This window comes from Lygodium microphyllum, chromosome 13, assembly GCF_053477565.2.
Source record: "Lygodium microphyllum isolate KBCC chromosome 13, Lygodium_microphyllum_v1.1.10, whole genome shotgun sequence".
Taxonomy (NCBI): Eukaryota; Viridiplantae; Streptophyta; class Polypodiopsida; order Schizaeales; family Lygodiaceae; genus Lygodium; species Lygodium microphyllum.
In genome coordinates, this window is record NC_141147.1 from 55,393,170 (window position 1) to 55,404,573 (window position 11,404).

At 37.8% G+C, this 11,404-nt stretch overlaps 1 protein-coding gene across 1 annotated transcript; it reads left to right on the plus strand.

The window, feature by feature from the left end:
* Positions 1–2,552: 2,552 nt before the first annotated feature.
* On the plus strand, positions 2,553–11,042 carry LOC148026637 (uncharacterized). Its single transcript, XM_087691104.1, has 2 exons — positions 2,553–3,117; positions 3,229–11,042. Exons 1-2 carry the CDS (start codon positions 2,876–2,878, stop codon positions 3,404–3,406), a joined length of 420 nt encoding a protein of 139 aa, XP_087547230.1. The 5' UTR covers positions 2,553–2,875; the 3' UTR covers positions 3,407–11,042.
* Positions 11,043–11,404: the final 362 nt, after the last annotated feature.

Here is an 11,404-nt window from a genome sequence, read left to right on the forward strand (position 1 = left end):
TATCCTACTTGGATGTCGAATGTTTAATGATATGTACTTGATGTATTTGATCAGTGCTTGCTCCATTTGCATTTGACTTTCCTTCCCTCTGGAAGATAACTCAGACTAAAAGCATATATGATATGTACTTGATGTACCCACACTGACTAAAAGCCTTATGCAGGTTATCATATATGCTTTAGTGATTCTGCATGGAAGATAACTCTCGTGGCATGCTTGTTCTTGCAAAAGGTGCCAAGTGTGGCAGTCTCTACCGCTTAGTTGTATCTGGTACTATTGACCATGTTTTGTCAGTGGGTTGTTCTATCCCACATGTATCTCTTTGGCATATGTCGCTAAAGGGAATGAAAATGCTTAATGCTTTGCAATATATTCTGCCTTTTAACTACTTGCATTTTGAGTCGTGTGATCATTGTTTATATGGCAGGCAGACTAGGAATTCGCATAAAAAGTCTGGTATTCCATGCAGGGTGAGCTTTTGGCTCTTGTGCATTCAGATGTATATGGATCCATGCCTTGTCAGTCATTAGGGGGTGCCAAGTACTTTGTCACATTTATTGACGATTATTCACGTAAGGTTTGGGATTATCCCATAAAGCAGAAACCTGATATCTGGCCGTCTTTTAGTGTTGGCTTGCTCTTGCAAAGAATCGGTCAGGGCATAGGTTGAATGCCTAAGGATAGATAATGGGGGTGAGTATGTCTCACATGCCTTTCAGCAATTTTGTGATGAGCAGGGTATTAAGCGTTAGTTGATCGCCCCTTACACCCCTCCCCAAAATGGTATGGCGTTGAGCGCATGAATAGGACTATCTAGGAGAGGGTTCGTAGTATGCTTAGCCAAGCAAGCTTACAACAACATTTTGGGTTGAGGTAGTCTCTTCTACCATACATCTCATTAACAGGTCACCTTATAGTGGTATTGACTTCTAGGTTGCAGAACTAAAAATAGCATAGAATCAACTCTCTGAGACTGAAATTTGTAGCTCTCATTTGCTCTTCGTTTTTAGCTATAGAACACTTGAATATGATATTGTATACCAAAATACAAAAGTGCTATCAAGCTACCATAGTTATCCATGACTTCTGTAGCATGCTCTGTATCCACTCAAAAAGGATAGAGTGGACATTTCTTAGCTCAATAAGTGCTCAATAAGGCTTAACTAAGCCTTGAGAGGCTTCTTGATAAGCCAAGAGCAAGATAGAATAAGCCGGGAGAAGGAAAGACTCAATACATATCTCGGGAGGAAGATATAATGGCTGCCATGAAACCTTGAGTTGAAGCTTTGAATTTGGGTTAAAGTAAAGGATGAAAAAGCTTCTTGAATTCCTGCTCTAATACCAATTGAAAGATAGAGCGTGAGTGGAAGCACACAAGTGAAAGAAAGAGTAAAGCAAGAGCTATGGTAGATGCAGAGAGAGAGAGAGAGAGAGAGAGAGAGAGAGAGAGAGAGAGAGAGAGAGAGAGAGTATGTGGAAACTCCAACAATCACAATGTGTGATCGACCTTCCCTTATTTAATAGTCATTGAAAGAATAAAGAATAAAGTGACAGTGATGGACAACTACCATTTGTAATATACATGTGTACAGTTACGATGTATGTAGTAAATACAGGGAGACATAGGCACATGCACCTTTACCCCGAACAAGAAAATTGGGCCTCTTAATAAAGGGCTAAAGTTGGTAAAACTTGAAACATATCGTTTTATTTGAACTAGTAGCTCAAATTAAGGTAGAGTTGAGACAAGAGTTAAGGTATCTAGTTTTAGAGTTAGAGCACGAGCCATAGTAATGGCCGGTGTTAAGAGTGGCAATAGTAGCTACCACTCTAACATCAGCCCTAATCAAAAGGAGTCTGTAGCTTTTGAGTAAGATAGAGTTGAGACAAGAGTTAAGGTATTTGGTTTTAGAGTTAGAGTAAGAGCCAGTGTGGTAAGGCAACAAAATGAGTCTATAGCTTCAATTGAACCATCCATAACAGGTTAAAAGCCTCCAACTCATTTATGAGTATAGGGAAGAGAAAAGAGAATTGTTTCCCAAACTTCGCTTTTACCTTGGTGGAATGAGAAGCCACCCTATGCATGTCAATACTTGAGTGGGAAAGGAGCATAGTATTCCAATTATGCTACTCTTCATTGGCATGTATCAACATCATTGCCAATTGCTTTGTAATATTAAAAGACCTTGATTGTAGGTACTCCACAACAAAGCATATGATGCTCACCATCTTAGTGTCCTCGATATCCTTGAGCCATTATGTATTCCTAGTAGGGGTGTTGAGGAGATCTTATAAGAGAGGTCGTGCCACCTCAGCCTCACCTACATCCCATGTATGCATTCACACCAACCAATTGTGCATCAAGCTAGAGGGTCATTTTGCCAACCTGCACCATGCCACCATGCTGGAGCTACTCAATGATATCTAGTAGTTTAGGATGCACTATTGTCAATTTCCAAGGTAGAAACGCAAAAGCTAGCAAGCCTTACCACCACAAAACCCTGATTGGTGACCAATGGACCACTTTGGAATATGAGACACCCCTTCAAAACCAAAGGACCACTATGAAATACGAGATGTGCGGGTAAGTGAAACATTCTGAACGAGTTAGGGGGTGATGGGTGTTTTAGCAGAGTGAAAGAGAGAAGTTCAAAAATCACAAGAAACAGAGGATATGAAGCTCTCTCCGGCGGAGAGGAAGTGGACTGGGAGGCAGAACTAGACAGTCCATTCGTACGTCTCCTTCCGTTGCTGCATCCTGCAACCCGCTGTTTCATGCAAACCCTAACCAAATATTCTCAGGCAAGGCCTGCCACATCTACCTTTACTGACTACGCTCTTCAAGGTACTCTCTCCTTTGGGGGATTCGTCACCCATGGAGCCACATCTGAAGGTGCTGCTGGCCTCGTCTCCTCTCGGGAGCTCTACTGTCTTTTCCACGAGGTCCCTAGAACGGATTCTCACTACGGAGGTCACATGGCAACGTTGTCGGAAACCCTCTATTCCAAAGGAGGAGCCTACTGGCAGTTCCACCATGGACACGCCAGCATGGGAAGCGCTGGAGAGCAGTATACAAGAGCTCGGGGACCTTCCTACCTCCAAAGGGAAATCTTCCAGGTACCGCTCTTCCTGTGCTTGTATCTACTTTTGATCTTAAACAGTGTAATAAGTCCTATCAGTCTCCAGCGCTGATAGTGTTGTGCCATGGCGACCTGTGGAATTTCTTAGGGCTTGGGTTACGCATCACTGGGAATCGCTTGGATGCAAACTGTACATAATGCAGTTTTTACCTAGCAATTACTTCATCTTCTTATTCAAGAACGAGCAGATGGCCTGGGTTTTTCAAGTCTCACAGCCAATGGGTGCTCTGGAGTCCTCCATATTCCTTGTTCAAATGGACTCTTGAATGCAATCTAAATGGCCCAAAACCCACAAAGGTGCCAGTTGGGATCAAGTTTCCCAATTCGCCATTGAGTTTGAATCTCTTCTTAGAATCCTAGCGTCTCCCCTTGGTAAGTTGTTATGGGAGAGATCCTTCACAGATATCAACCCAAGATGGCATCCTCCCATCCTTGTTGATATTGACATAAGCAAGAAACTGCTAGAATTCCTTACCTTAGCTCACAGATAGGAATTTTATTAAGGATTATTCAATTATCTACAAGAACCTCCCCAAGGATTATTCAATTATCTACAAGAACCTCCCGAACGCCTACTTCGAAATGCCTATGGCCAAGGGATGCCCTAGAGTTCTCCATTATCCCTATTCAAATAGACTCTTGACTACAATCCAAATGGCTCCAAACCACGAAGGTGCCAATTCGGATCAGCTTCCCAATCTACTATTGAGTCTGTACCCCTTCTTAAAATCCTAGTCTCTCCCCTCGGTAAGTTGTTAGGGGAGAGACCCTTCATGGATATCAACCCAAGATGGTATTCTCAACTCCTTGCTAAGATTGACATCAGCAAGAAATTGGTGGAATCCCTTATCTTTGACACAAAGGGGAATTTTATTAAGGATTAGTGGATTATCTACAAGAACCTCCCAAACGCCTACTTCAAATGCTTGAAGACAAGGCATTTCATTTGAGATTCACCTAAACTCAAGTCTCAAGCTCCATCCCTTCCAAATTTGGAAAATCCCCTTCCTAAAATTGGCAGATTCAATGATGATGAATTTCAACCAATCCAAGAAGAAAAATAATAAGATCTAGAACTAGTCAACCAACAAAAAACCAAACAAAGAGAAGAATTTAGTAGATATGCTTCACTTTGAACTAACCTAAGAGACTAAAATGACTCTTCTTATAGAGGTGAATAAAGTAAATCAAAAGAGCATGTACCATCAAAGTCCGACAATGATAATGTGATAGTAGATGAGACATAATTAGTATGGAATGGAGAATCCTCTCAGAAAATATGGGGAAATAATGATATTGTAAAGGGACACAATTAACAAGGAATGGTGAATCCTCTCACGAAATAGGAGACGATTATGATGTGATAGTAGAGGAGACACAATTGGCAAGGAATGGAGGATCCTCTCTGAAAATAGGAGAGAACTTAGACCTAAACCCAAATGAGAAGTCATATTGACATAGATTTGACCTTCTAATTTAGAAGAAGATTTTCTAAAGTAGCATAGAGTGAGAGTAATCCAGTAATCCATGCAGGCAAGGTAGAGATTCTCAAAAGAAGGGAAAGCAAATAAAAAGAACTAAATGAACATAGATAAACTAAGAATTAACTTTTGTTATATTAAGGGGTTGATTGGCCTAGAAAGGGCTCTAACAAGCAACAGATGACTAAGAACTCATACTATAATACCCATTATTATCTATCTAGAGCAAGAAACCATAGAAGATAACCTGGCTAAACTTCCAAGTATTATATTGAAGAATCATTAGCCGTATGCAACTAAGCATCTCTAGAAGTGGAGGGTCATGCATTGAAATAAATCTAAACCTAAAAGACAATGTCTGTAAGCTTGCATATGATACAAATAACAATTGGATTGTTGTTTATTTAAAGTTCATTGAAGAATTTGCAATAGTCTATGTCTATGACTCTTAAGTATCAGTAGACTAGTCAACTCATGAGTGAGTCTGTGAATGTAGTTTAGTGGGTTGGGCATAGGAGCATATTTTATGCATTTTTGTGGTGTTTATTTTTGTGATTTTGTGCCGTTATTTTATGATTGACTAGATTTATGATTATTTTATTATTGGTTGACTTGATCCAAATTTAGATACATGCTATTTATTGTTGGGCTCCCTTCTCTACATTCATTTATCACTTGTATTTTTCTAGAGTATATCATGTTGAAAAGAGAGAGAGAGAGAGAGAGAGAGAGAGAGAGAGAGAGAGAGAGAGAGAGAGAGAGAGTATGTGTGTGTGTGTATGTGCTAATGCCGACACAACTAGTGATTCACGGTTGTATGCAATTGTCTCATATTCTCATATTTGATTTATGGATTTCATTTCCTGAGGATATTTTTGAGTTTTGTTTTTATAGTGTTAATTTGTTCTTGTGTTTTCTCTTTTGTCTTTTGTGTTGTGTAGTCTATTACAATAATACTATTTACTTCTATCATGATACCTACTTCTGACATGCATTAGATATCTTTATTAGGTCATGGGGTGTGGTTTTCTGTTATTGTAGTTCTACCATTTGTTGTTGTTGATTGTTCGTGAATGCTACTATTTGATTTCAGCTTAGCGACACATGTCCATGCAAAATGGCATGATTATTACCTACTGCAGCTTGCGCTTGATGCTTAGTTACTTATGTTTTTATGTTTTGCGTTACTTTATTATTAGTTTTTTGCATTTAATACTTGATCAGTCCATATTTTTGCGTTTATTGGATTTAATGCACCCACATACAGAGCGGCAACATTTTTAGGCTTGTAACATTGGTTGTTGGTTATAATTAACCTCATTTTCATTTTTTTGTATCTATTTTATTGTTAACTTCTCTCTATACTGTATGAGAACTCTTGACATATGTAATTTCTTATGTATTTTGATTGTACTCTCTCTTTGATTCTCTTCTTTACTTATCTTCTCTTCATATTCTCTCCAAAGGACATCTTCTTGATTCTCTTCTTTGCTTGATTTTCTTTTTCTATGCTCTTCAATTGGTCTCTCTCTCTCTCAAATTCTCTTCTTTGCTTTATCTTCTCTTCATATCCTCTCCAAATGAATGGTACCTTCTTGATTTGCTTATTTGCTTTGTCTTCTCTTTGTATCCTCTCCAAATGCTACCTCCTTGCTACTCTACTAATGATAAACTTCATGGCCCTGACTATCTCACATGAAATGTTATCATGAAAGCATGGTTTGCATAGAAGTGATTATGGTTTGTTGTTTCAAGAGCTATTAAGTAGTGCCAATCTTCTACTCCTCTTTTAGATGAGTGAGACCCTATCAACCTTAAGAAAGCTATGCTTGCATGGTGTTTTGATGATACTCGTATATGTTTCATACTTCTTTGATACATTTCTAAAGAGGTTCTACTGGCGATCACCTCTTGTAGAATAGCTTCAATGGTGTGGGAGAAGCTTCAGATGTTGTATAAAGCTCTAGTTGTACAACTCTAGTAGATGAATTTTGAGCCTAAAGATGCTATTGAGTCTTTATTGCTTTGTATTATACATGTATAAAATCAACTTCCATACATGCAGACCACACTTCTAGAGGCTCATCTTATGGAGATTGTTCTTTGTAAGCTTCCTTAGGAGTTTGAGGGAGTAACCAATACTTTGTGGGCCCAAACCTAATTGATGCTAATCAGTTTGTGAGCATGAGACATCATTGAGATTAAAGGGGAGGTTTCTATCTCAACATGGTAGCTGTAATGAGGCTATTGTAGCTTTTGAGAGCCGTAATAGGAAGAAGAAGTCCAAGGCTTAGTGTTATCACTGAGGTACAAAGGGGCATTTATGCAAGGATTGTAAGGAGCTAGCAAATTCATGGAAGGAGGAGGAGAAGAAGTAGGATATGGACTCTTTCGACGTATTATCCTTATTCTCCTTCAACTTTGACTCGGATCCTTTGGCCAATGCATAATGGGGATCATCTTCTTGAGAGAAAGGAAAGAGGCTAGTTGCACCTTCTTCTATTGCTTTCTATTGCATGTGATATGGTCATTTCTCACAACTTACAACTCTTTAGTACCAAAGAGGGGGTGTGAGAGGGTGGTGAGTGGGGTAGGTGAGTCTCATCTATATCGATATACATGTGCAAAGAATAGAGAGAGAGACTTTCCTTCTCTACATAGACTGAAGTTTGGCAAGTTTTAAAGTCCTAGAGTTAGGATTGACATCCATGTTTATGATGGGTTATTTTACATCCTTGTGATAGACCATCGCCTTGAAATCCTTGCAATCCTCCTTGATTGCACTGTAATGTACTAAATCATCTGTTGCTACCACTGGAAGTACATATTGGCATCATAATCAAACAACATCATGTGCCCCTATTGATTAACTATGCTTATGCCCTCCGCATGTGAAATTCTAGTGACTTAAACTAGTTATAATCCACACACATGAATCGCAATGATGTATCATACGATAGTCATGTAAAACATTCATTAGCTTTGAATCGCATGTAACTCATGCAATTGTACTTCTTTTGCATCACTAGCAAATGTATATTGCATACCATTCATGTATCCCATACATGCCTTGCAAATATACATTACATTAAAATGTAAATTCCATGTATTCCATACATGTCGATAACCTTGCAAATATATAGTTTTAGAGTCTAGATGCAAACCATACCATATGCATACTGACTCATAATGACTAGTACATTAAATAGTGATTCCAATGGAAGAAATATTGTCAGCATAGAATATCTTCGATGCAAACCAAGTACATCCGAGGTTCACCACATAACCGAGCTGTCCATCACTAAGAGAGAGGAGATACAACCTCCCCATTAAGCATCGATCAATACTTTGGACTTTCTATGCTTTGTTAAGCTTAAAAGAGTTGGATCCAAAATCAGCTCTAAGTACATAAAGGTAAAGTGCAACATTGAGGATGATCTACTAGGTCATCCTCCTCCATTCAATTGCATTCTTCCATAGGTGAAACAATTCCAAACCTTCACCGTCCTTTGTCTCTTCGGAGTGCACATATCCTTGGAACTTTTACATTGATGCAATTCTATCTTAACCAAAATGAAACCTCACATCCAGTTGACTAGCCCCTCATGTATACGTGGCATGCTAGGAGCACTAAATGCAATAGGAAACATTCTTGTTTGCATACTTTGGACTAGTGTAATGTGGTTGTGCATGGAAATTTGCATACTATGTCATACCGAGATGCATTTTCCCATACATTGCATGCATTAATAGCTGCATTTGTCTCATGACCAACATTATACAGGTCATTTGCATGACCAACATTAATACCATGAGTCCCAAACACAATGGGTTGCATATAGTCATTGCCAAACTTGCCACATTGTGCCGCCCCAACATGTCAACATTGCTATATATGGGATTATGCATATTACCAATTATACTTAGATATATTGGGCCTTGTAAATTACACATTGGTTGTTGCATGCTGTAAGGAGTTGCACCATATATCTCCATATGTGGTCCTTGATGCACCATAGCATGGAGATTAGTGCCACCATCAAAGTACCCTGGATGCCCCATCATTGCATGCATGCCTTGCTATTTAGAAAGCATTAGATTGGCACTTTCAAGTTGGCCTTGCACATGCTTCAATTGTCCCAATGGCATCGTTTGCTTATGCTTAGTTCCCACATTTGGAACATCATGTTGATGTATAGGCTCTTCCTTTGGTGCATCTTGTTGTTCTAAAGCTCTTGAAGATGATTTCCTCTTCTTGCCTTTGTTGCCCTTCTTTAAGGTATTAAAAATATAAATGAACTTAGGATCATTTGCCAATTGCATGAACATTTTAGTTGTTATCTTTAGCTGATCTTTAAATTGGTCATTAGATTCCTTTTTGTCTTGCTGATTATTAACCTCTATAGGCCCAAAAGGATCCACATTTTGGTCTAAACTAACATTATTAACTTAAGACACTTCAAAGGGAAATGAGACTTGAGGGCCACACACTTTGCGAAGGCACCTTAAGCATTGTTGCTCACTTGGAGCTTCTTGTAGGCACCTAGAGCCACCTCGGGAATAATGGAGTGAATGGTAAAGTTTGTGATTAAGATAGTGTCAATTACAATTCGATCTAGTTGTATATCGGATTGTGAAGAGAAATCAAGGTATCAAAGCTAAAGAAATATTAATATGCTAGTTCGAATATGGTTTCTTAGAATATCAAAGCAGATGACCTTAGGCAGATGTTTCTTGCAATGATAGTAGGTTGGTAGGTTGCCTATACCATATGTACTCTAATACACACATCTTCTCACAAACGAGTTTACATGGTATTGAAGACTCTTCAAGTGTGTGTTTGCACCAATGTGGCAAGATTGCTTGGTATGTACATAATCATGGTTTTAAAAAATCACATACTTTCTATCGATAACCTAAGGAGAAGAGAGACTACAAACCATCATGACTGTCTCTTACTCTCTCAATATATATATATATATATATATATATATATATATCATCGCCATTACATTTTTTTTACTCTTGCTTTTATTTCATCACCATCACCATTATGGTAATTATAGGGACAGTCATGGTGTGAGAGTATTAGAGTATTAAGAAGCGAGTTCTTTACTTTCACTCTCTCTTTCTTCTCGTTCAGCCTCTTAAGACATCATTAGTACTTCAAGCAATTTTGGAAGTATAGCAACAACATCGAAGGCTTGTGTCAATATGGGGTAGACACAAGATAAATAAGAGATTTGGAGCTACATGAAGGCTAGACTTGAATTGATAAATACATTGAAAGCCTATCTTATAGCTTGTCTACACATGAAGAAGGTAAGAAGCCTACCTTGTCTTTGTTTTTCTTGCTTTTGTGTTTTCTTTGCATCCATATGTGATGGGGGACGAGAGTACAAGGTACAAACTTCAAAGTGGACTCAAAGGTTAAGACTATCATATGAGAGGTGCTAGGATATGAAGAATATTTAAAATCTTGAAGAATTGATTAAAAGTCCTAGCTCTTGCATGAATATAAAACATCATTTTGTTTGAAGGGTTATCTCGCATTATTGGTTAAGCCTCAAAATGTGGACTAATAATATAAAATATGAAAGTTTTTTGTAAAATAAAAGTTATGGATTCAATCCATGATTGACTCTCGATATACTATAGAATGCACCTCACTTTATGATTTGCACATTGAGTATCCTAACATTGTTTTGAATAGTACTTTGCCTTGCTTAAGTATTTGTACTTCGAAATCTCTCTAAGGAATTGTCTTTGAAAAATCAAAGCATCCATGTTGTAGAATCTTTAGTTGATCCACTTTTATTACTTGGTATTTTTTAAAAGACACTTTATCTCATGAACTTCAATTTTAGCTCTTAACTAGTCAAAATACATAAGAGAGCTCAGAATCTTGTTGCTTTTGATTTTATGAGAATAAAATGTTTTGATCTCCATCTCTCTTTTTGTATTCTTGAGTGAGCTTCCTCTTGTGTGTATGGTGTGTGTTTGGTGTTGGAGCTCAAGCAAGTCCTTCCACAATACAAGTCATGACATGATATCGGAGTGACGTTACTAAGAGAGGCTAGTTTTAAAAGCTAAAGTGACGGAGAAGAAGTAAGGATTCGAGCAAGCAAGCAATTTGTAAGAAGCTTTCACGTTCTTCCACTGTTTCTCTTGGATAATGACTGTGGAGGCAGCGGAAGCATGGTAAAGTAAAAATCTCTAATTGCTGTGAGATTTGGTGTGCAAACATAGCATTGTATATTCTATAAACAATGCCTTTAAGACTTGCCCATTATTTTTTTGGCCATTTGAGACTATTTCAGGCTTCATTTTAGATCCACAATGTTGTGGATAACAGTTTCAAGGTACACAACAATCACGATTGTGTTAATCAAAAGTAGATGCATATATTACAAATTTTAAATATGTAAGTTTTAAGGTGTTTGTCAAGAAGCAAACACAAGTTTTATGAGCAATTAGTTTGTAGAGTATATGTACTGTTGAGCGGTCACTGCAAAGGCTGTTTTATATATTGTTGTGCACTTGTATTGTGAAATGTTATAAAATGCTTATTTTTGTATTAATTTTGTGATAATGATAGAAAACAATGAAAATTTCATAATTGAGAAGTTGAATAAGAATAATTATCCATCATGAAAGTTTTGTATGATGAATTTTTATAATGGAAAAGATCTTTATGAGTTTATTTCAAGTGAAGAAAAAGAGCCAAAGTTGAGTAATCTTACGATAGGAGATGAATCAAAGGCATGGAAAGAATAGAAAGCA